The 24,655-nt window shown below is 47.4% G+C and overlaps 1 protein-coding gene across 1 annotated transcript; it reads right to left on the reverse strand.

Moving 5' to 3' along the window:
* Positions 1-207: 207 nt before the first annotated feature.
* Positions 208-23,908, reverse strand: DUSP15 (dual specificity phosphatase 15). The gene is made up of 8 exons (XM_082226530.1): positions 23,344-23,908; positions 17,506-17,539; positions 14,284-14,366; positions 9,727-9,776; positions 7,818-7,892; positions 5,567-5,741; positions 2,102-2,755; positions 208-1,645 (listed from the first exon to the last, which is right to left on the reverse strand). Exons 1-7 carry the CDS (start codon positions 23,362-23,364, stop codon positions 2,540-2,542), a joined length of 654 nt encoding a protein of 217 aa, XP_082082656.1. The 5' UTR covers positions 23,365-23,908; the 3' UTR covers positions 208-1,645; positions 2,102-2,539.
* Between the last annotated feature and the right edge of the window lie 747 nt (positions 23,909-24,655).

A 24,655-nucleotide genomic window follows, 5' to 3' on the forward strand; every position in this document is an offset into this window, starting at 1 on the left:
TGTTAGGTATTTAGTGTTTTTATGTTGTAAAACACAAAATACCCTTTGAATGAAGGGCAATATATCAATTTTAATAATAATAATGTGCTTTTGTGCACACATGCGAAGAGAACATGAGGGTTTCTAGGGTGAGGTCTCTGTTTGCATATATGCAAACATATAACACAATGTCGTTCCCCTCCACGTCAAATAAATAAACACAGAACATTGTTTTTAAATACTTATGTATGTTTTATTTAATTTATTATTATTACTAGAAAGGTATAACTGTTTGGTTATCCCTGGGATAACAAATGCCTGAAGAAACTGTTCCCGAACTCTACCCATACTCATCCATGTGTGTGTGTGTGTGTGTGCAATATCAATCTCTCCGCTAAACAAAAATTAAAGGAAGTTTGCCAGCCCTTAAGAAAAAATTCCAACATCCACAACTGGGGCTTGCCTTTATTAGGACCCAGCGAAGTGTCACAATAGGAAGCAAGCCTTCAAGTTTCCCAGAACTTTTCCTAAGTTGCAATGTTAAAAAGGAGGCGGAGGAGGAGATCTGGGTGAGCACAGAAAAAAGCTGTCTTGATGTTGTGGCCACAAATATCTGATGTTGAGCAAGCAAACTTCTGCCTGCGTGCTGATGTGACTTCTCCTTCCTCTGCGCCCCCTTGCAGCCCCCCTGCCCAGCGAGATCTGCTTTGGGGGGTCCCCCAGCCCCCAGTGCACAGGAAGGGATTTAGCAGCCTGAGAGAATGGGGCTTAGCAGGCTGGTGGGGTTGGTGTGTGTGTGTGTGTGTGTGTGTGTGTGTGGCTGCATTGCAAGGCATGAACAGCATCATTTTTTACCCTGATCATTAGTGCGGCGTATCCTTTACGATCGCTCCCATGGGGAGTGCAATTTGGACTGCTGAGTCGCTGGCAAATTCATCATTTCTGTCCCGCTGGGGACGGTGATGATGATGGCGGTGATGATGCGACGCCTGCCTTTTTGCATTCTGCCAAACGGAAGGACCTTCGCTAAGAAGCCTTTTGAAAGCTTACATTCCCCCAGCTGGCGGGCAGGAAATAATCACAGCGCATCAGCTCTCTGGCCTGGGGGATTGTGCCAGCTCTGACTCTCCTCCTCAGTCTGGAAAGCTGTTTGGTCTAAGAGCGCAGCAGAGGGCAGGCTTAGGTCAAAGGGCGGGGAGGGGGGAGAGAAAACCCACCCACCTCTGTTTATCGCTGGCAGCCAGCTTCCTGCGCTGTCGGGAAAGAGGCCACAGGGTGTAACGTTCATTCGGTAAAGGAAGGGTTTGCAAAGGCCCTCTGTGCTCCTGCTGCAATAGTAGTTGTGCAGAAGAGAATTTTGGCAAAGCGCAGCTTCTCTCATCGTCGTCTGGGAGCAACGGGACAAACCGCGCCGGCCAAAATCCTTCCTTCGGTCCAACTGTTGGCGTCTCTGCTCATCTACGAACGACTGCTTTGTTCCACTCCATCCTGCTATTTTCGCTTCTCTCGATCGCACCCACCTACACTCACAACTGAGAGACCTGGCGCGCCATCTGGGCCAGGAAGCCACTTGTTGTGCAAGAACCGCCTCCATTTGGCTAAAAAATAAAGAAAAAGGCAACCACTTGGTTGTGATTTCTGGAACGGCTGAAGTCCCTGAATTGTTCTTCCTCGGGATAATTTGTTGTTTAGTCATTTAGTCGTGTCTGACTCTTTGTGACCCCCTGGACCAGAGCACGCCAGGCACTCCTGTCTTCCACTGCCTCCCGCAGTTTGGTCAAACTCATGCTGGTAGCTTCGAGAACACTGTCCAACCATCTCATCCTCTGTCGTCCCCTTCTCCTTGTGCCCTCCATCTTCCCCAACAGAAGTCTTCTCTCCTCATGAGGTGGCCAAAGTCTTGGAGCCTCAGCTTCAGGATCTGTCCTTCCAGTGAGCACTCAGGGCTGATTTCCTTAAGAATGGATAGGTTTGATCTTCTTGCAATCCATGGGACTCTCAAGAGTCTCCTCCAGCACCATAATTCAAAAGCATCAATAATTCGGCGATCAGCCTTCTTTATGATCCAGCTCTCACTTCCATACATCACTACTGGGAAAACCATGGCTTTAGCTATACGGACCTTCCTTGGGATAATAGAATCATAGAAATGTAGGGTCGGAAGAGATCCTAAAGGGTCATCTAGTTGAACCCCGTGCAATGGGAAAAAAACATCCCCTAAAGAATCATCTGTTTCTGGGAAGCCCTGGCTCTTTCTCCTCAGCCGGACACTGGAGCTGGCGACCTCTGTGCCTGGCATTTTTTACCATCTGAACCTGCAGAGAAGTCCCTTGGGGCCTGCTCTCCTAACAGCTTCCTCCGTTTCAGCGAGCGGAAGGGACTGAGGTGGGTGGACCACATGGATCTGGGTAGCTACTCGTGGGTGCTGCCGGTTTCTCAGCCGAGCGTATTTCGTGATGCAAGGAGATTGGAACAGCCCTTGCCAGGTCTTGACTCCGACCAGTCCGATGTGCTAAGCTTCTGTGCTTTCCCCCCAAAAAAAAAACGCCTGGAAGAGGGGTCATTTCAAACACCCAGGGAAACAGGAGAAGGTCTGCTTCATCCGCAGCAGAAAGGGGTCCGTATGCTTGGCTCCTCTCTCCTTTGGCACCAGGGTCTGCGGAGCCCCCTCTCTCCTGGGGACCAGGTGCCTTTTCCCAGGTGGGAGCAGGGCTCTGATGTCCTCTTCGTCACTAAAAGGCGATGCTCCATACTTGCGCTCAAGTCTCCGGTGGATCTGTCAACGAGAAAAAGGGGCAAGGGTGGTGAGCGTTCCTCCCAAAGGAACCGGGGCCAGCAAACAACAGAGTAGTAAAACAATACTAATAAAAATAAAAACCTATTTAAAAACAGGACAGTTTGCAAGACTCCCTTTGCCATTCCGGCCACAGATGCATGTCTTGCAAAAAAGAGGGCAGTGAGGATTCTTGCAATTACAATTACACCATGCAAACATAGAATTAGCCTTTCGAAAAAGCCCAGCAATTTACTAGCCCTTATGACTACAAAGCTGAAATATACTCAGAGTCGAGAGTGGATTTCATGCTCTCTATTCAGCTCATAGTGGTGAGGGAATGGAAGTCCCCTCAAAGTATCTGCTTTATATACATTATTTACACAATGGGCCTCACATGACTGGCTAGTTCCGGAATTCTTCTGTAGGCCAATCAGGTTGTGGATTCACTTCTATCTGGAGCTGGATTGGGTGGCTCCTGCTGACCAATCATACTGCTGCATTGTTCTAGGACCAATCAGACTGCTGCATTTTGGAGCCTATTGTTCTAGGACCAATCAGACTGCTGCAATTTGGATCCTATTCAACTCAGTACATAACAGAAGGTAATCTTGGAACACATGCCAGTTAATCCCCGGGTATCGCCTGGCATTGTATAGGTGACCACAAGGGAACCCCATCTGTGCCACCTTGAAAAAAGAAAGGTGGGTTACAAACGTAAGCAGTCCAACTCTGAGGGCCTTCTGGAGGTTCCCTCATTGCAAGAAGTGAAGCTACAGAGAACCAGGCAGAGGGCCTTCTCAGTGGTGGCGCCCTCCCTGTGGAACACCCTCCCTTCAGATTCAGGTTGGTAGCCGAGTTGATCTGATGCAGTAGAAATACATATAATTTTTTTAAAAAATTGTCTAGTAGCACCTTAGAGACCAACTAAGTCCAAAACCGACATCCCTTCAGATGTCAAGGAAATAAACAACTATCTGACTTTAGGCAGCCCTGTATAAGGAATTTTTAAAGGTTTGATGTTTTATTATGTTTTTGTATTTTGATGGAAGCTGCCCAGAGCGGCTGGGGCAGCCCAGTCAGATGGGCAGAATATGAATTAAAAAATTATTATTATTATTGACAATAAATAAGCACACCCATCAGTCATGGCTCTATAATAAAAGCTGGAAGAACGACAACATCGACAACGGCCACCAACATTGCAGAGACTGAGAGGCGAGGGCTTTGCGTAATGACAAGTCAGAGATATGACATCATCATGCAAACTTTGTAAACAAGCGTGAACCGGACCGCTGTCCACCCCTGTCATCTGTCTTTTTCTGTCTCCAGCACGCAAGACAAAAAGCTGATGATTGCAAGCATCCTATTTCCGTCTCCCGCTCAGAATCCTTTATTTCAAACATGCCCTTCCCCAGCATAAGGCTGTCCTTGCCCATTCAGCGGGATGCAGGCCGGTGGCACAGCGCCTGCTTGGCACACGCAAGGTTCCAGGTTCAAATCCCCGACATGAAGGGCAGAGACACCACTTGAGTGCCCAGGGAGCCAGTCGGCTGGATGGAGCTATGATCTGACCTGGTACGAAGCAGGTTCCTATGTCTTAAGGGAAAGGTCGCAGCGCAGAGGTAGAACACCTGGTAGCTTTGCATGCAGAAGGTGCCAGGTTAAATCCCTGGCAGTATGTCCAGGTTCACCTGGGAGAAACCCCTGACCTGGACTCCTTGAGCCTGACTCAAATGCTGGGCTCCTATTCGCTGCGCTCTGTACAGTGGTACCTTGATTTCTGAACAGGTTAGTTCATGAGCAACTTGGAACCTGAACGCTGTTGGTGTTCTGGTTTCCGAACATTTTTTCAGAAGCTGAGTGTGCTGTGTTTCCTGTTGCGCTGCTAATTTGCATCCCCCTGCGTTTCCTGTTGTGCTGCCAATTTGCGTTGCCCCATTCTAATTCAAGCCATCCGTTTCCGATTGCAGTGCTCTAAGGTGATATTTGGAGCTTATATTTGGTGCTTTTGTTTTTGCTACTTATTTAGCGTTGTTTTGTTTTTAGGCTTTTTCAGTTAACTTGTTTTTGTTTTGTTTTTTTTGCTGATAAATTTTTATTGGTATTATACATATATACATATAAACTTATACAAAATCCAATATCAGTTAACTTGTTTTTGTGACTGTGTAGATCCCAGTTCAGCTACTTATTGATTGATTGAGTGACTGCAGAAATGGATAAAAGCCCCCCCCCCCATCCAAACAATGACTATCATCAGTGCAGGTAAGGAAAAAATAATAATTTTGATTTTTATCATCTACCATATTGTTTTATTTATTTTATAGTACAGTACATTGGTTATTGCTTTCATTTTATGGATGAATGGTCTCGTTAGATAGTAAATTCATGTTAAATTGCTGTTTTAGGGGTTGTTTTTAAAAGTATGGAACGGATTAATCAGTTCTGCTTTACTTTCTTGGTTTTGGAACGCTTTGGTTTTGGAACAGATATCCAGAATGGATTAAGTTTGAGAACCAAGGTACCACTGTATTCTCACCCCTCCCATCACCGCCACCTGCCAATCAGCACAGACAGCACCAAGTCAGATGCAAGATGCATTAAGAGCTTGACGAGGCAACAGGCAAACTGCATCAGAAGGATTGATGGCATGACTGGACCACCATTCTATAGGATCCCAGGGTATGTGAAAATGACAGGTGCTAAACCTCAAAATATAAAGATTAACGCAGTATCCAAATGTTAAACCGTCTCTGGCTATGCCCAAACCCTTCGCAGGCACACCACATCACACGTGTCTCCTGCTCTCACCTTCTTCACAGACCGGCTGCCGCCGTACTCCTCCAGCTGCTGACGGAAACCCGGGTTGGGGTTGGCGACGGGCCGGGCTGCCTTGACGGCCTCCAGGGCGTCCTGCCAGTTCAGCTGTGTCACGGCCATGACATACGCAAGGACGATGGTGGTGCTGCGGGAGATCCCTGCGAGGCTGGAGGCAGACGGAGAAGCCATCAGAAACCTCTGCCTCCCCTCCTGGCCTGTCGCAAGGCCCTCTGCATGCATTCCCACCCACCAACAAACGCGAAGCCACGCTTGGGACCTTCTCGTGGGGTTGTTACTGGGGGACAACCAACTTCGTAGAACCAACATGCTTAAGTCTGATCAATGCATGAAGGGGTTAAAGCCATAGAGTCAGGTGTCCTGCCAGGCTTAGCTAGGTTACTCCCCCACTCCTTGGGAGGAAAGTAATCAAGCCTGTTGTTCTCCTTCCCATCTACCTGAGAAGCTCAGCGTGTGAAGAGGCTAAGCTGGTTGCTGCAGCTCAGCCGCATGTCTCTTACAAGCCATCCTTGCGTTCCTATACCAATAATTTAGGGACTTTCACCACTGTAACAAAGCCAAGTTTTTTCACCTGTGTTTTCTGACTGCTGTGTGGGAAAGCACATGAATCTGACCTTTGGAGAGTTTGTAAGTAAACCGTTTTTAACTTACCAAACGTCTGGTCTTTTCCTACGATGGGGGAAGAGGGGACTGTCTTGGAAGTCACATATTTTAATGGTCTGACAGCCTAGATTTCCACACTTGCTGCATGATTTGAGATTTTAAATCTCTGCTGGGGTTCTCTGGTCAAAGAGTATTTCCCTAAAGCCTGGATCTTGGCGTCCAGGCTTTTTAAACCTACAGTGGTGCCTCGCAAGACGAAATTAATCCGTTCTGCGAGTCTCTTCTTCTTGCGTTTTTTTCGTCTTGCGAAGCACGGCTATTAGCGGCTTAGCGGCTTTAAGAAAAAGGAAACAAACTCACAAGAACTCGCAAGACGTTTCGTCTTGCGAAGCAAGCCCATAGGGAAATTCGTCTTGCGGAACGACTCAAAAGACGGAAAACTCTTTCGTCTTGTGCGTTTTTCGTCTTGCGAGGCATTCGTCTTGCGAGGTACCACTGTATTTTTCCTTGCCAACCAAAAATCATGGAGCATGAACCTCACTTCTAGAAAAACCCTGGACCTCGAGGCAACACTAGAGGATCCCTGGCGGGGATATGGCTCAGTGTGACAGGAAGGCAAATGGTGAGGGACACCCTTTCTGAAGAACATAGGAAGAGACCCAGTGGGACAGAAAGGGGGGGGGGCAGGGAAACAGAAGGGCAAGGACCTGTACATGTGCTGCAGGGGGGGGCAAGACAGAATGGCTCTGTTACCTGCCCCCCCCCAGCAGCCTTCATCCTCTTGGCGCCTTCCAGGCGAGCAAAAACATCAATTTTGCTTTCTCATCTTTTGGGACAAGTTACATTTCCATATCGGTTTGTACAGTGGACGCTCGGGTTGTGAATATGATCCATGTGGGATGCACGTTCGCAACCCACAGCATTTGCAGCCTGCAGCGCTGCATCTGCGCACCCACAGGTTGCGATTCAGAGCGCATGCGCAAAGTGCAATTTAGCGCATCTGCACATGCGCGACCACTGAAACCCAGAAGTAACCCGTTCCAGCACTTCCGGGTTTCGGCGGGTCCGTAACCCAAAAAAACGCAACCTGAATCATCTCTAACCTGACGTATGACTGTAATTCTTTCTTTAATTTTTTTTTAAATCCTCATGGAAATTCTCCAGCATTTTAATGCAAATTCTTCTTATATGCAGTTTTTAAATGCAATTTTCCCCAACATGCATTTTTTTTTTGCAAATAAAATTTCCCAATATGCATTCTTGCATTATATTTTTTCACTAATATATGCAGTTATATGCACCATTTACTGTATGTGCAATTTTAGTACACATCGCTGAAATGTGCAAAATCTGGAGAAGTGTCCATTTCAAAGGATGGCTATTATTCCCATTTGCCAAACATTTCAAAAAGAGCAGAAAGTGCTGAGTTGGACTCCAACTCCCATCAGCCCCAGCCAACATAACCCAGTGCCCAGGGATGATGGGAGTTGTAGTCCAGCAACATCAGGCAGATCATAGTAGGCTGTGCAGGCGTCCTGTTTCTCCCAGGGACCCCCCAGGTGCCCCCCGCCAGAAATCCCACAACAGCCGAGTGAAACAACCCTAAAAAAAGTCTACATACCAGTGAACGAGGCAGTTCCCTCCATGCAGGCGACAGGAATGGATGAAATGGATGCATTTCTTGAAGTGCTTCTTGCTGGAAGGACGAAAACAAAGCCAAAACAGGGTTCAGTGCCAGGGAGCCAGATTTCAAGAGCAGACTCTGCACAACCTTAGCCCCAAAAGACCATGGGATGGAATAGAATCAGAGACTTGTCCCCATGGATCATCTAGTCCAACTTCCTGCAGTGCAGGAATAACTCTGACTAGTTCTCAAAAGTTCAAGCTATGGTTTTCCCAGTAGTGATGTGAGAGCTGGACCATCAAGAAGGCTGATTGCCGAAGAATGGATACTTTTGAATTATGGTGCTGGAGGAAACTCTTGGCATCCCATGGACTGCAAACCTATCCATTCTAAAGGAAATCAGCCCTGAGTGCTCACTGGAAGGACAGATCCTGAAGCTGAGGCTCCAAGAGAAGAAAAGACTCCCTGGAAAAGACCCTGATGTTGGGAAAGATTGGGGGCACAAGGAGAAGGGGACGACGGAGGACGAGATGGTGGGACAGTGTTCTCGAAGCTACGAACATAGAATCATAGAATCATAGAGTTGGAAGAGACCACAAGGGCCATCGAGTCCAACCCCCTGCCAAGCAGGAAACACCATCAGAGCACTCCTGACATATGGTTATCAAGCCTCTGCTTAAAGACCTCCAAAGTAGGAGACTCCACCACACTCCTTGGCAGCAAATTCCACTGTCGAACAGCTCTTACTGTCAGGAAGTTCTTCCTAATGTTTAGGGGGAATCTTCTTTCTTGTAGTTTGGATCCATTGCTCCGTGTCCGCTTCTCTGGAGCAGCAGAAAACAACCTTTCTCCCTCCTCTATGCGACATCCTTTTCTATATTTGAACATGGCTATCATATCACCCCTTAAGCTCCTCTTCTCCAGGCTAAACATGCCCAGCTCCCTTAGCCGTTCCCCATAAGGCATCGTTTCCAGGCCTTTGACCATTTTGGTTGCCCTCCTCTGGACACGTTCCAGTTTGTCAGTGTCCTTCTTGAACTGTGGTGCCCAGAACTGGACACATGAGTCTGACCAAACTGCGGGAGGCAGTGGAAATAGGACTGCCTGGCGTGCTCTTGTCCATGGGGTCACGACGAGTCGGACACGACTAAATGACTAAACAACTAAACAACTAAACAACTAAACAACAACAAGCTCTCAAAAAATAACTCTTACTATGCCCCATCACCCCACATGGAACTTCTCTGCCCCTCTCCTTCCCTCAAGGCTTGGAGCTGAAGCGTTTCAGCTTGAAGCTTCACTTTCAGTCAAAACAGAACCAAAACTTCCTGACCTGGTTTTTGCTTCTTGCGCAAACTCAAAAGTTGCAGGACTGGAGTGAAGCGATACCGTCGAGATCTTCCTCCAGGCCATGGGATTATATAAGTGATCGTGTTTACTGGGACTCTGCACGTGGCTGAGCGACAGGTCTGCGGTGTGTTAACATGCGCGTTCCTCAGTGCACCAGTTTCAGTTTTGCAATTGGTGGCGGAGGAGAGAACACAAGCCTGGCCGCGATTGTGCAAAACGTGTGGCAGACCCCAGCCCAGATTCCCAACATCTCTGACTTCTGTCTCATCAGGATTCAGTTTCAGTTTATTAATTCGTTTTCTGAAACACTATTTCTCCCCTTCTTCTCTCAACAGTGGTGCCCTCCCTGAGGAACACCCTCCCATCAGATGTCAAGGAGATAAGTAACTATACAACTTTTAGAAGAGATCTGTTTAGGGAAGTTTTTAAATGTCTGATGTTCTATTATGTTTTACATGTGCTGGACGCTGCCCAGAGTGGCTGGTGACATTATTATAGTAACATTATTATTATTATTATTATTATTATTATTATTATTATTATTACCGTTACTTACATGTTGGCCTCTGGTGTGTCTGGCAGAGCAATGCGGAGGTAGATGATTCCCTGGAAAAACAAACAGCCAATGACTGAGATGAGGCTCCCAGGAGGAAAGGCAGCAGTTCAACAGGTGCAGCGCCTGCCATAAAGCCCCGGGTTCAATCCCCCAAGGCATCTCCAGGTAGGACTGGGAAAGTCCCCTCCCTGAAAGTCTGGGGAGCTGCTGCCAGTCCGTGCAGACAATACTGACCTGAATAGACCAATGACTTGACTCATTAAAAGACAGTTTCCTAGGTTCCCTTGTATCTGGGCTGAGTTCAGGAGGAATTCCAAACATTTTCTTTATATCTCGCTGTGCGGAGCAGGTGGTGATCTAAGGCGAGTTAAACTTTGGGTCTTTTGCATTGCACCCCAGATCTCCTTCTGCCCTATTTAACTGTTCTTTCTTTTTTCTTGTAAGGCTGATTGGGAGTGGCCATAGATCCATGGTAGAGGAACACAGAATCAGCAGAAGTTGAGTTATACAAAGTCAGATCATTGGTCCACTTGACTCTATATTGTCTACACCGACTGGCAGAAGCTCTCTAGGATTCCCCCCCCTTTTAATTATTAATTTTATTAGTATTCTCCACACAACAACAGCAACATGAAAAATAACAATGCACAAAAACAAGCATACAAAAATATATATCCAAATCTTACAAAATAATAATATAAACACTAAAAGAAAAACAAACATTGACTTCCACCAATCCCACAGCACCTCCTTTACCTCTCATTGTGTCTTCCTGTTTTCCTTATCGTCTCTATCCTAGCATCTAGATATAAACCCCTCTTTCTTATCCTTTCACTTTCCAAGGTTATTCCAGACACAGCCAGATTTCTGTCCTCGAACCTTGGCTTTTAAGGTATTCATTTAGGCACTCCCATTCCTTTTTCATTTCACTTTTTGGTTTTTGTCTTATTATATCTGTCAATCTGGCTAATTCTGAATATTCTGAAAGCTTACATAACCACTCTCCCCTAGTGGGTAGCTGATTCCCTTTCCAATACTTAGCCACCAGGATTCTTGCTGCAGACGTTGCGTATAAGAAAAATTTAGTTTTATCTTTGGAATATCATCATTTAAAATTCCTAAGAGGATTTCAGACAGGGAATCTGTCTGGAGATTCCGGGAAATGAATTTGGGACCTTTCTGCTTTCAAGGCAGAAACTTTACCGCATGCTATAACTCCAGCCCTAGCAGCTGGATTGAGCCTGGGTAAGAGGAGACTGAGAGGAGATATGATAGCCATCTGCAAATATCTGAAGGGCTGCCACATGCAAGAGGGAACAAGCTTGTTTTCTGCTCTCGAGGTTAAAACCTAGACCAAAGGATTCATGTTACATGAAAGGAGATTCCGGCTAAACAGCAGGAAGAACTTTCTGATGGTAAGCTGGGACCGTCTCCCTCAGGAGGTTGTGGGCTCTCTTTCCTTGAAATGCAGATTAAAACTCACACCAACTTTCTAAACTTTAAAGGTAAAAGGAAATTGTACCCCTGACCGTTAGGTCCAGTCACGGATGACTCTGGGGTTGCACGCTCATCTTGCTCTATAGGCCAAGGGAGCCGGCGTTTGTCCACAGACAGCTTCTGGGTCATGTGGCCACTAAGCCGCTTCTGGCGAACCAGAGCAGCACACGGAAATGCCATTTACCTTCCCGCCAGAGCGGTACCTATTTAACTACTTGCACTTTGACGCGCTTTCGAACTGCTAGGTTGGCAGAAGCTGGGACCGAACAACGGTAGCTCAACCCGTCGCGGCAATTCGAACCACCGACCTTCTGAGCCCTAGGCTCTGTGGTTTAGACCACAGCACCACCCGCATCCCAAATTCTAAGCTTTAAAGGTAAAGGGACCCCTACCATTAGGTCCAGTCGTGACCGACTCTGGGGTTGCAGCGCTCATTTTGCTTTCTTGGCCAAGGGAGCCGGCGTACAGCTTCTGGGTCATGTGGCCAGCATGACTAAGCCGCTTCTGGCGAACCAGAGCAGCGCACAGAAACGCCGTTTACCTTTCCGCCAGAGCGGTACCTATTTATCTACTTGCACTTTGACGTGCTTTCGAACTGCTAGGTTGGCAGGAGCAGGGACCAAGCAACGGGAGCTCACCCCGTTGCGGGGATTTGAACCGCTGATCTTCTGATCGGCAAGCCCTAGGCTCTGTGGTTTAACCCACAGCTACTCAAAAGTAGCAGGATAATAATGAGCCGGAAATCAGAGCTCAGAGAGTGATGGCTGAAACTCCCATGCAGATCTCCTTAGGGGAGCATTTGCCAATGAGGACAGAATTTCCCACTAGGGGGTGCCCATGTCATTCTAGGCTTTTTGCATAGTGCTAAGGAAAAAAACACAGAACCCTAGAGTTGGGACCCGAGGGTCATCTAGTCCAACCCCCTGCATTGCAGGAATCTTTTGCCCAACATAGATCTTGAACCCACAACAACCCTGACCTGAGATTAAGAATCTCATGCCCTCTTCCTTTTTTTGCTATGTATCTGTTCAACCGCTTTTGCTGCAGCAGATCAGAAAGGCTTGGTGTCGCGCACGAAAAGCCCAAGAGGCCTCTGGGAGATGAACGCATTGCTTCCATTCCAGGGTTTGAAGTAGGAGCATCAAACAGGGTCTCAAGTTTCATCTCTGGAAGCGAAACATAGGCGGAAAGATGGTGCCTCTCCCTGGATCCTCACAGGTTGACTACCGACTGACTGAGGAAGGAGTTTAAGCACACCTCCTGTTTGGACAACACGCCGAGCCGAACCTTGGCCTGGCTGTCATGCCACTCTTAGCTAAAAGGACCAGAGAGGAGCAAAAGTCACTGTGCTCTACTCTCCAGAAAGGAGCCAGCAAATTTTTGTGGCTGGACTTATTGTTATGTGCAGACATGTCCATTGTCACTTGATTACCTCTTATTTTGCCATGGCCAAACACTCAAATATTCTAGGAAGCACAGGGTCCCTTTATTTGTAAATAAAGGGGACTAATATATATGTTTTGGGACGCGGGTGGCGCTGTGGGTAAAAGCCTCAGCGCCTAGGGCTTGCCGATCGAAAGGTCGGCGGTTCGAATCCCCGCGGCGGGGTGCGCTCCCGCTGCTCGGTCCCAGCGCCTGCCAACCTAGCAGTTTGAAAGCACCCCCGGGTGCAACTAGATAAATAGGTACCGCTTACCAGCGGGAAGGTAAACGGCGTTCCGTGTGCTGCGCTGGCTCGCCAGATGCAGCTTTGTCACACTGGCCACGTGACCCGGAAGTGTCTTCGGACAGCGCTGGCCCCCGGCCTATAGATGTGAGATGGGCGCACAAACCCCAGAGTCTGTCAAGACTGGCCCATTCGGGCAGGGGTACCTTTACCTTTACCTTTAATATATATGTTTAACCTTGTTTTTTTAAAAAAACATTTACATGTGTGTGAGAGAGTGTATCTATAACCTTTAGGTTAGATTACTGCAGTGCATTATATGTGGGTTCGGCAGCCAGGTTTCCAGTTGCTTTCTGGGCCCAACTCAAAGTGCTGGTTTTGACCTATAAAGCCTTAAACGGCCCAGGACCGCGATATCCCAAGGACTGCCTCTTTCCATATGACCCGACCCGGACCCTGAGATCACCTTCTGAGGCTCATCTCGCTTTATTGGCCAAGGGAGCTGGCATACAGCTTCTGGGTCATGTGGCCAGCATGACTAAGCCGCTTCTGGCGAACCAGAGCAGTGCACGGAAACACCGTTTACCTTCCCGCCAGAGCGGTACTTATTTATCTACTTGCACTTTGACGTGCTTTTGAACTGCTAGGTTGGCAGGAGCAGGGACCGAACAACGGGAGCTGAACCCGTCGCGGGGATTTGAACTGCCAACCTTCTGATCCACAAGCCCTAGGCTCTGTGGTTTAGACCACCCGCACCCCAAATTCTAAACTTTAGGCTTGTCTAAATAAGAATGTTTTTAGCAGGTGCCAAAAAGAGTACAGGGAACGTCCCTGTTTGATCTCAATAGTGTGCTCCCATACAGCTCCCATGGGATGCGGGTGGCGCTGTGGGTTAAACTGACTTGCCGATCAGAAGGTCGGCGGTTCGAATCCCCACGACGGGGTGAGCTCCTGTTGCTCGGTCCCTGCTCCTGCCAACCTAGCAGTTTGAAAGCACATCAAAGTGCAAGTAGATAAACAGGTACCGCTCTGGCGGGAAGGTAAACGGCGTTTCCGTGCGCTGTTCTGGTTTTGCCAGAAGTGGCTTAGTCCTGCTGGCCACATGACCCGGAAGCTGTACGCCAGCTCCCTCGGCCAGTAAAGCGAGATGAGCGCTGCAACCCCAGAGTCGGACACGACTGGACCTAATGGTCAGGGGTCCCTTTACCTTTATATAGCTCCCAAAGGAGGCGGAATTTCCAGCGGATTAGGACCCAAGGATTAGATCTGCCTGCTGCTTTACCACCCCCAGTGATGTCCAAAATCCACTGTCGGAGGCCACTGCCTCGCATTGCCTCAGAGTAGCGCACTGAAACCCCCTCCCTGCCTCCAATAAAAACCCAACTCACTCATACCGGAATATATGGCTGTGCAGATTCATGGATGGAGACGATGTGGGTGATATTGTGCCTGCTCAGCTGGTCGAAGTCTTTGGCATCTAGGAGAAAGAGGAGGAGGAACACAGTGCGATTGTTTCAGTCGCCCTTATTTATTACCCAAGCAACTTAGGGATGTGAATGCACAAACTGCTGATCGCCTGGTAAACCAGAATATGCAGAATCGCATGCTGAAATCATGTGCCCTCGCTTCACTGCCAGACAACAGCAAAAGGACAAATGCTCAGTCTAACAAATTCTTGGGTCCTGAAACAAGGAGAACATTCATTGCAACCTCTAAACCCGTTCATGCTCAGGGACGATGTGAGCTGCAGTCCAGCAACACCTGAGGGATAGCACAGTCTGTAGAGCATGAGATTCTTCATCTCAGGGTCGTGGGTTTGAGCCCCACGTTGGGCAAAAGATTCCTGAATTGCAGTGGGTTAGACTAGATGACCCTCAGGGTCCCTTCCAAGTAGAAGTCCAAATATCCCCACACCTCCTCTGAACAATGGCCATCTATTGCTTTTGCCAGAAATAATCTCAGAGCATTAAACATGCAGTTATGTTTAGGCAGGCCTCTCAAGTGGACACCATTGCCATTCTAAGAGAACAAGGGAGATATTCACAGTGAAGTCCAGCACCTCTTTTTCTAGAAAAATAGCACTGTATTTAAGGGCTTATCCAAACTTTGCTTTCCTCCGCTCTTTCCAGGCATGGTCTGAACACACTTTTTTTTTTTGCTCCGGAACTTTCCCCACAAAAACCTGCTCTTTAAAGCCCAATTGGTGCAAACTAAAGTCCGTGGAAAACCTGAACTGACGTTTGCTCCGATGCAGCTTTAAAGAGCGGGTTTTGTGGGGAAATTTCAGGCAAAAGCTTGGACACGGAGCACTAAAAAGCGCAGGCATCTGCTAGAAAGAGTGAGACATAAGTGTGGATAAGCCCTAACATGAGACAATGGGGATATTGAAAAGCTGGAAGGTGGGCAGCGGAGGGTGACCAAGATGATGAAGGAAGACAAGCCTTAGCAGGAACGGCTGAGGAAGCTGGGTATGTTTAGCCTGCAGAGTAGAATGACAGAATCATAGAATTGGAAGGGACCCCAAGAATCCTGTAGTCTAACCCCCGCAACACAGGAATCTCATCTAAAGCATCCATGACGGTTGGCCATCTGAAGACCGAGAGCTGATATGATAGACATCTTCAGATATCTGGAAGGCTGTTGCATGGAAGATGGAGAAAGCTTGTTTTTCTGCTGCTCTAAAGGGCAGGACCTGAAGCAATGGATTCAAAGGACAAGCAAGGAGATTCTGAAAGGTGCATATAGTATTCTGCTAGAATGGGAAACAAAAGTTGAGGAGGTGAAATGATCAAATGATCATGATCAAATGGGCACAAGATATAGGACATAATATATGGAGAATAGATTTAAAATTTACAAACTGTTCTCTTCTGAAAGAAAATTATATGAAAGTGATGTATAGATGGTATATAACACCAGTACAGATTGCAAGAATGTATAAAACCGGATCAAACGTATGCTGGAAGTGTAAAGAAAAAGACAGGACCTTTTACCATATGTGGTGGGAATGTAGAGAAATAATAAAAAAAAGGGAAATGATATATAATGAGTTGAAGAAAATGTTTAAATTAACATTTGTAAAAAAAAACAGAAGCATTTTTGTTAGGGATTGTAGGAAAAGACCTGCCAAGGAAAATAAAGAATTTATTTATGTATGCGACAATGGCGGCAAGAGTCTTGATAGCACAAGGATGGAAGAATGAGGAAATCCCAACAAAAGAACAGTGGCTAGAGAAATTGATGAACTATGCAGAACTGGCAAAACTGACTAACAAATTGCGAAACGAGAAGTAATCGACTACAGAATTCAATTACGTAAATAACAAAAACCAAAAAATTTAAGGAAAAGTTAACCTAGAATTAAACAAAGACTTAATGAGATGCCGGCTACAAAACTCGTTTAACTGAACTAATCAGTTTCCTCAAAAGGAAATAAGGAAATTATAAACCTTAAATGATTTTAAGTGATATCAAACGAACTCAAGAGCAGGGCTGAAACGCTTCCTTGAGTTGACAAAAAAGGTATAAAAGCCTCAACGACAAGTTTTAAACATAGCCTTATTTAAGAGAACCAAAATGAAGATCATGGCAACTGGTCCCATCACCTCCTGGCAAATAGAAGGGGAGGAAATGGAGGCAGTGAGAGATTTTACTTTCTTGGGCTCCATGATCACTGCAGATGGTGACAGCAGCCACGAAATTAAAAGACGCCTGCTTCTTGCGAGAAAAGCAACGACAAACCTAGACAGCATCTTAAAAAGCAGAGACATCACCTTGCCGCGACAAAGGTCCGTATAGTAAAAGCTATGGTTTTCCCAGCAGTGAGGTATGGAAGTGAAAGCTGGACCATAAAGAAGTCTGATCGCCGAAGAATTGATGCTTTTGAATTCTGGTGCTGGAGGAGACAGTTGAGAGTCCCATGGACTGCAAGAAGATCAAACCTATCCATTCTTAAGGAAATCAGCCCTGAGTGCTCACTGGAAGGACAGATCCTGAAGCTGAGACTCCAATACTTTGGCCACCTCATGAGAAGAGAAGACTCCCTGGAAAAGACCCTGATGTTGGGAAAGATGGAGGGCGCAAGGAGAAGGGGACAACAGAGGACGAGATGGTTAGACAGTGTTCTCGAAGCTACCAGCATGAGTCTGACCAAACTGCCGGAGGCAGTGGAAGACAGGAGTGCCTGGCATGCTCTGGTCCAGGGGGTCATGAAGAGTTGGACACGACTACATTGCCGGGGGTTGGACTAGATGACCCACAGGGTCCCTCCCAACTCTAAAATTCCATGATTCTATTATCTGTCTAACATTTTACTCAGCAGTTTTTCCTGCTGACACGCTAAAGAAAACACCAATCCAGAATAAGTATTTGCTTCTCTCCCTGCTGCCCCAGCATGTTTCAAAGGCCAGGCAGAGATGCAAATGGCGAAGTCTTCCCCGCCCTGAAAATGCAGCCACAGGGAAAGCCGCAGCTGGCCTCTTTGGGCCTGCCAGGCATTGATTAGGCCAAGACAGGCACAGGATCCCCGCCAAGGTTCACAGCAGAATCCAAAAGAAACACAGGCCTCTATTATTCCTCCCAGGATCTGCAGCACGCCCATTTCTCAGACGACTCACCTATGAAGTTGCCGAGGAAAAGCCCAGGGAGAATCTGTTGGACACAAAAAGGAAAGTCGCTGTCAGTTGCAGCAGCTCTGAAGGATTTCTGGCAGGAGTTTCTGCTTGCAAGGGAAGGGCTCTGAGTGCGCGCCATAAACATTTATTAATTTAAATATTTTTATTTTGCTTTAAACAAATACACATAAATATAGACAACCAAAATGACAAAAGAAAATTCCTTAATAGTAATAATAATAATAATGAAAAAAGCTAAAAAAAACTACACAAAATATCAAAGTACATGGCATAAAACATAAGCCATTATGGGAAAGGAAAAAAGAAGAAGGAAAGAAGAAGAAGGATGGGGGCAAAAGGAAAGGAAAAGGAAAAAGGGGGGGAGAAGGAGGGGAAAAAGGGGGGGAGTAAGATGAGCCAAAACATAGGAAGACTCATCTCTTGTACCATAAACATTTAAAGCACATGACTTCCCCTATGGACTCCTGGGGCGATAGTTTGTTAAGGGTGCTGGGAACTGTAGCTCTGTGATGGGTAAATTACAGTGCCCATAGGCAAAGTGAAGCGGTGCAAACACAGAACAACTTCTTCTTCTTCATATTCTTTTTATTTCTTTTCATGGTACAGAGGCTTTCCCCAGGCAGTTGGAGGTTTCTCTGAATTCTGACTAGGGTTGCCAGACCTTCGGGTCCGACCTGAAGTTCAGGTTAGCCTGGCCCTCTCCAGGTGGCTGGTGAAGGACTTGAACATCCGTGTCAGCAAGTGTGCTTTTAATTTGAAAAGAAACTTATTAACTTTGCATGCAACTTTGAAGCTTTAGCCTAGCAGGAGCTGGCTGCAAAATATAGGATAGACACTGGGGGGGGGGGTGTCCTGCGTTCCTCCCCTCCCCTGTCCCAATTAACTTCCGTCTCCAGGGGCCACCCCTGTGACATTGCCAGAACCCGCCCTTAAGTCTCAGATTTGAGCCCTGAAATTTCAGTGCCTGGGATGCGCTGGATGTGGCAACTCTGACAACATTCAGGCTCTGTGGGGCTTCATTCAGTGTGTGAGTGCCCTGAAACACAAGTACACATGACTCTTCCTTTTCCTTTCTCTGTGGTTCAAAGGAACCTGATCTCTCCAGGGCTGTTGGTTTCACACATCTCTGCATAGCTGTCAACTTACAGATTTGAAAATAAGGGACCAGCAGCCTCAGAAGTAAGGGAACAGCAGCCAAAAGAAGGGATTTTCATAGCACAGGTATGTTCAACTTCTGAGCCCCTCCCAGCCAAAGGCAGAAAGCCCAGCCAGCAGCCAAACGAAGCCTCAAGCGGTGGTTCCCACAGCGCAGCAACCCAGCAAAGGGGATACAGCAAGGAAAACCACCGTCACCTCTCCACTGGGAAGCGCTGAGCAAAGGCGAGTCCCCAGGCAACGCGGCCGATTTGATCAGCACAAGGCATGCAAGCGCCACCTCCCAGTCGTTCTTAGACTCCTTATTGGGTGAGCAACACAGCCAAGCAACACAGTTGGCACCTCCCTCCTCCCTGGCCGGCAGGGAGGGAGGGAGAGGAGCTGCTTCCTTTGAAACCCGGGAAATTTAAGGGACATCATCAATAAGGGACAGCAGCGGGGATAAGGGAGTTTCTCGCCAAATAAGGGACGGTTGACAGATATGCATCTCTGTTTGCTATGCTGCCAAAGTGCTGAACTGAGATTTGAGGAAAGCTGCAGGGACTGGCAAGCTCTTAGGAGGTGGGGGGGGGGATGAAAGATCTGAGAAATCAGGAGCCTCCTATCAGCTCCGCTGGAATAATTCTGATTTCCTTGTGTTGGCTGGGTTTGGCCAATGCCCCTTTGCAAACCTGCCACAGTTGCTACCTCCATCACCACTGACCACAGACCAAGACCACCAGTGATGGGCAGCGAACGCCGAAGCACACTGCAGGATCCTTTGCAAGCTGTGGGCGGCCCTTCGACGTCCCAATTTTGGGACGTCAAAGCACAAAGTAGCTTGACATTGTGACACCAGGTGGTTGGTAAAGGAGCAGCCTCACCCACCATTCAAATCAGGTCCAGGAGGATAGGATCTAGCTTACAGAAATGGTTTCCCACCCCTGCACTACAGCATACAAAATAGGCACCATGTGCCCCCTATTCTGTAAGCTCCAGCACCTCTTTGAAGAAAAGAGTCATCTATAACACCATCTATTCCTCTTGGCCAATAATGGCATTAAGGGGAAATGAATAGGGAAACCTCAAAGCTATATTGGTTTCATACCTGCCCACAGACTGTCTCACCAGAGTGGTGCATGCTCTAGTTATCTCCCGCTTGGACCACTGCAATGCGCTCTACGTGGGGCTACCTTTGAAGGTGACCCAGAAACTACAACAAATCCAGAATGCGGCAGATAGACTCGTAACTGGGAGTGGCCGCCGAGACCATATAACACATGTCTTGAAAGACCTACACTGGCTCCCAGTACGTTTCCGAGCACAATTCAAAGTGTTGGTGCTGAGCTTTAAAGCCCTAAATGGCCTCGGTCCAGTATACCTGAAGGAGCGTCTCCACCCCCATTGTTCTGCCCGGACACTGAGTCCAGCGCCGAGGGCCTTCTGGCGGTTCCCTCCTTGCGAGAAGCAAAGCTACAGGGAACCAGGCAAGGGGCCTTCTCAGTGGTGGCGCCCGCCCTGTGGAACGCCCTCCCACCAGATGTCAAAGAGAAGAATAACTACCAGACTTTTAGAAGATATCTGAAGGCAGCCCTGCTTAGGGAAGCTTTTAATGCTTAAGAGGTTATTGTATTTTAATATTCTGTTGGAAGCCGCCCAGAGTGGCTGGGGAAACATAGCCAGATGGGCGGTGTATAAATAATAAATTTATTATTATTATTATTATTATTATTATTATTATTATTATACCCGTTCTCAATGAATCCTGGGAGGAAGGACTGTGGAATCACCCCACTAAGGCTCCTTGTGGGATGTCAGCTTCCTGGAGAGCAGGAAGACATATCCGTTGAACTAGTTTAGTTCTGCAACGGAGGCAGAATTCTGTCGCATTCTCAAGACAGAGATAATAATAATAATAATAATAATAATAATAATAATAATAATAATAATATCTTTATTGTCATTGCCTCCTCTCGGGGACAACGAAATTACTTGACTGCTCCATAAAAACACTAATTAAACAATACAGTATAATACAGCAAGGGAGATTAGATGACTTTCAAAGTCCGGGCTTCCCATTCAGGGCCGAGATCGCTCTGGAGAAGAAGCTGTTCTTAAGATGGCTCGTTCTTGTCTTCATCGTCTTGTATCTCCGTCCCAACGGCAGGAGCTCAAAGAGACAGTGACCAGGATGTGATGGATCTTTTACTATGTCCAGTGCCTTCCTATGGCACCTTGTGGCATAAATCTGCTCTAAGGTGGAGAGTGGGCAGCCAACAATGCTCTCTGCTGCCTTAACAACTCTGCACAACCCCATCCTGTCCTGGGTAGTACAGCTTCCGTACCACACACATAAGCCATAAGTGAGCATGCTCTCAATGGCACAGTGATAGAAGGCAAGCAGCAGTTTCTGCGGAAGATGGTTTTTCCTTAGTATTCTCAAAAAGTACAGTCTCTGCTGTGCCTTCTTCACAAGCCCCCTTGTGTTGACACTCCAGGACAGATCCTCTTGTAATTCAATGCCCAAAAATCTGAACGTTGCTACCCTCTCCACACAGACCCCATCAATCAAAAGTGGCTGGACATTGCTCTTCTGTCTCCTGAAGTCCACCACAAGCTCCTTTGTCTTCCTTGTATTTATGAGCAAGTTCTTAGCTCTGCACCACTCTGTCAGCCGCTCCACCTCATCTCTATAATCCGTTTCACCCTCCCTTTCAGATGGTTGGCAAGCTGGGTGGTTGTGGGTGCAGGTGGTTGCCTGCTTTAGACAGAAGCACAAAAAGGAACCTCTGTACGTTGGGAGTGCTCTTTGACCTCTCCATCATCCTGTTCTCACGGTGGCTGGCTGAGCAGCTGCCTGTGGGAAACTGGCACGCAGGATTCTCTGCTCCTGCAGTTTCCAACTGCTGGCATTCAGAGGCATTGCTGGCCAGCAGCCATCAACAGCCCCCTCCCCCCTGAAGGAAACAGTGGCAAAAGACACCTGGTGAGCAGTTTGGGCTTGTGAGCTGCCTGTAACCTTTCCACACATCCTTGCTACCGTCACCTGTGCACTGGTAACTTTGTATCAGTAGAGCAGTTGCTGGTCCCAGCCCCACCATTGGACAATGTGAGGGGATCACAGCTGCAGCCCCTAGCTGCCCCCCCAAGCCCCCTGGCAATTGTCTTTCTGGGGGGCAGAGCTGTGCAGGCGACACAGCCTACTGTGCCCTCCCCCAAACTAATGTGTAAACAGGTGCTGTTATAGCCACCACCTAAGACCACGTACCTACGGGACTGCCTCTCCCGGTATACCCCGCGGAGGACCTTAATGTCCACAAATGACAACATTTTGGAGGTCCCAGGTTGCAAGGTGGTTAGATTGGTCTCAACTAGTGCCAGGGCCTTTTCGGCTGTGGCCCCGATCTGGTGGAACGCTCTGTCACAAGAGACTAGGGCCCTGCGGGACTTGACATCTTTCCGCAGGGCCTGCAAGACAGAGCTGTTCCGCCTGGCCTTTGGTTTGGACTCAGCCTGACCCTTATGTTTCCCTCCCCTTATGGTTTTGATCTATGGGCTACTTTTAAAATGAGGCTGCATTTTAACCTGTATTTTAAATTGGTACCCCCCCTCCCATTATGTTTTTACTGTAATTTTACTGGTGTTAGCCGCCCTGAGCCCAGCTCTGGCCTGGGAGGGCTGGGTATAAATAAAATGTATTATTATTTAATTTTTATTATTATTTTTAATAAATTAATTCTGCCTACACTTTGAAACTCCCTGCCTCATGACACCAATCAGGCACCTACTCTGCACTCTTTCCAGTGCCTGATAAAAACATTCTTGCTTAGCTAAGCCTACGCAGACATGAAGGTGTATGTTTTAATCTACCTTTAGTTTATTGCTGTTTTTATCTTTTGACTGTTTCTGCTGATAAGTTTATTGTTTCATTCTCTTTGTGAATCGCTTTGAGGGTTTCCCCCTCTAATCACGTGGCGGGAGAGAGCTGCAGCATCGCTAGGTGTGTCAAATTCAAAGATCCAACTGCTAGTCCAGCTGGCATCTGTGTCTGCTGTGGGGAGGGGGTGACCATTTTGTCCTCCCTCTCAAGTGGCAAAAATGTCTGGGTCCCACCCTGGGGGCTGGGGTGTGTCCCTTAAATCAGAGGAGGTTCATTGTGGCAATAATAATAATAATAATAATAATAATAAGCCGCTCATCTGACTGGGTGACCCCTGTCACTTTGGGTGGCTTCCAATAAATTAAAAGCTTTGTGAAACCTCTCTGGGACTTGTAGCTGGTGGCCCTATGGATATTGCTGAACTCTTATCATCCCTGACAGGGGCTGGTAAGAGACAGACCCCAGCTATACTTGTTTATTCCATTTCCCAAGATTTATAAACCCCTTACGTACAAAATCTCAAAGTGGTTTACAAAAATAATAAAATTATCTGTTTAAAAATCACAGTTAAAAACAACTATTTAAAACATTCAAATAAGTAAATAAATACTTGGGCAGCCCTTGTCCGTCCCTCCCCCCCTCCCCTGCTTGAAACAAACCCTCTTTCTCAGCCTTGCCCCCCAGGCTGGTGCCCTCCACAGCCTAGAACCCCCATCAGGCCTTGCCAGCCACAAAGGTACACTCCGTAGCAGCTTTGCCCAATCGCATTCACAGATAAAGTTTCCTCTACACATCATTAGTCATACCTTGTTCATGCCATTGCCCATGGTCCAAAGCACACTCTAGGCAGAGAGCAGAAGTTGTCCTGGGGTGTGTGTGTGATTCTCTTCCACAAAACCCCCAGCAATAGGTATGGAGCAGGGGGCGAGGTTTTTCTCTCGCTAGGCCTGGCAGAGTTCCCCACTGCCTCCCTTCACTTCTTAGGACCAGGCAGGAGGTGGAAAGGATCTCTCCAAGGTGGCAGTTCTGCTTGCCCCTTGGGGAGCCGATAAATCAGCTGCAGACCTGCTGCAAACGCCCGGCCTCTTTCTCCTGTTCCGGAGAAAGCTCCTTTCCTCCAAGATGGCAAAGACGCTACTCCTGGAAATGCCCTTTTCCTGGCCGCCTCCTGTAGCTGGCACGCTGACAGTAGAGGATAAACTCCACCTCTTTCGTAATCGTGGGGGTGTGTTTGTGTATGTGCCAAGGGCAGGCGGTGCTGCTGCTGCTGCTGCTGCTCCACCGCCGGGACAAAGCTCCAGTGTTCAGAGAGAACAAAACCTTTAGTCTTTCTGGCTCGGTGACAAGCCAGGGCTGTTGGGGCATGCAAGGGAGATGCGCCTCCCTGCCTCGGAAGAACGGTGCGCAATTACGCAGCAGCCGGCCCCTTCTCTGCTCAGTTCCCGGGACATCCCTGCAAAAAAACCACAACGCTTTCTGGGGAGCTGTCCCAGCAGCACACAGGCCTCTGGATCGTGGGTGAACATGGCAGGCCTCCTCTAGTGTAATGTTGCGCAGTAAGGCAGGCAGAAGGCTGCTTGGGATCTACAACTCGAAATCTGTGATTCACTCCAGCAGGAGAGAGTGTGGGAGGCCGGCAGAATGCAATGTTCCCGGCGCGGAATGTACGAGCGCAGGGCCGCCTGCCTGCCGCAGATCGAGTTACATGTCCCTTTACGAAAATAGAGTCGGCAAAGCACGAGGCCGCCTTAGCTGGGCGGAGAGAGAGACCTCTCCGGAGCGATCGCCGGGGTTTCCTATTGGTTTAGGAGGAGGAACAGCAGCAACGGAGTAAAATGGGATCGCGTGTGGCTGGCTCTGCCTTTATTTTTATTTTTTAAATTCTATCTTTATTAATTTAAAATACATTTATGAAAAACAGACGTACATACAAGTAAACAAACATACAATCAAACAAATAACAGAAAAATCAAACCACCACACTATAAGATATAAGAAGATTAATATAATTATCACTATATACACTCCTGGTATTGAACACAATTAAAAAATTTATAGGGGGAAAATTAAAACTGACTTCCAATTAATCTCACTGTACTTTATCCATTACTTTATACT

Source organism: Podarcis vaucheri (genome assembly GCF_965113315.1).
Source record: "Podarcis vaucheri genome assembly, chromosome: 6".
Lineage (NCBI taxonomy): Eukaryota > Metazoa > Chordata > Lepidosauria > Squamata > Lacertidae > Podarcis > Podarcis vaucheri.

What these genes read in the sequence shown, in the direction of transcription:
- DUSP15 (XM_082226530.1), bottom strand. Translation starts at nt 23,364, where the DNA reads ATGGGCAATGGCATGAACAAG. An exon ending in TTTCCTCGGCAACTTCATAG is followed by an intron (nt 14,367 to 17,505) that starts GTGAGTCGTCTG and finishes TCTTTCTCCTAG; the next exon opens with ATGCCAAAGACTTCGACCAG. An exon ending in GACACACCAGAGGCCAACAT is followed by an intron (nt 7,893 to 9,726) that starts GTAAGTAACGGT and finishes TCGTCCTTCCAG; the next exon opens with CAAGAAGCACTTCAAGAAAT.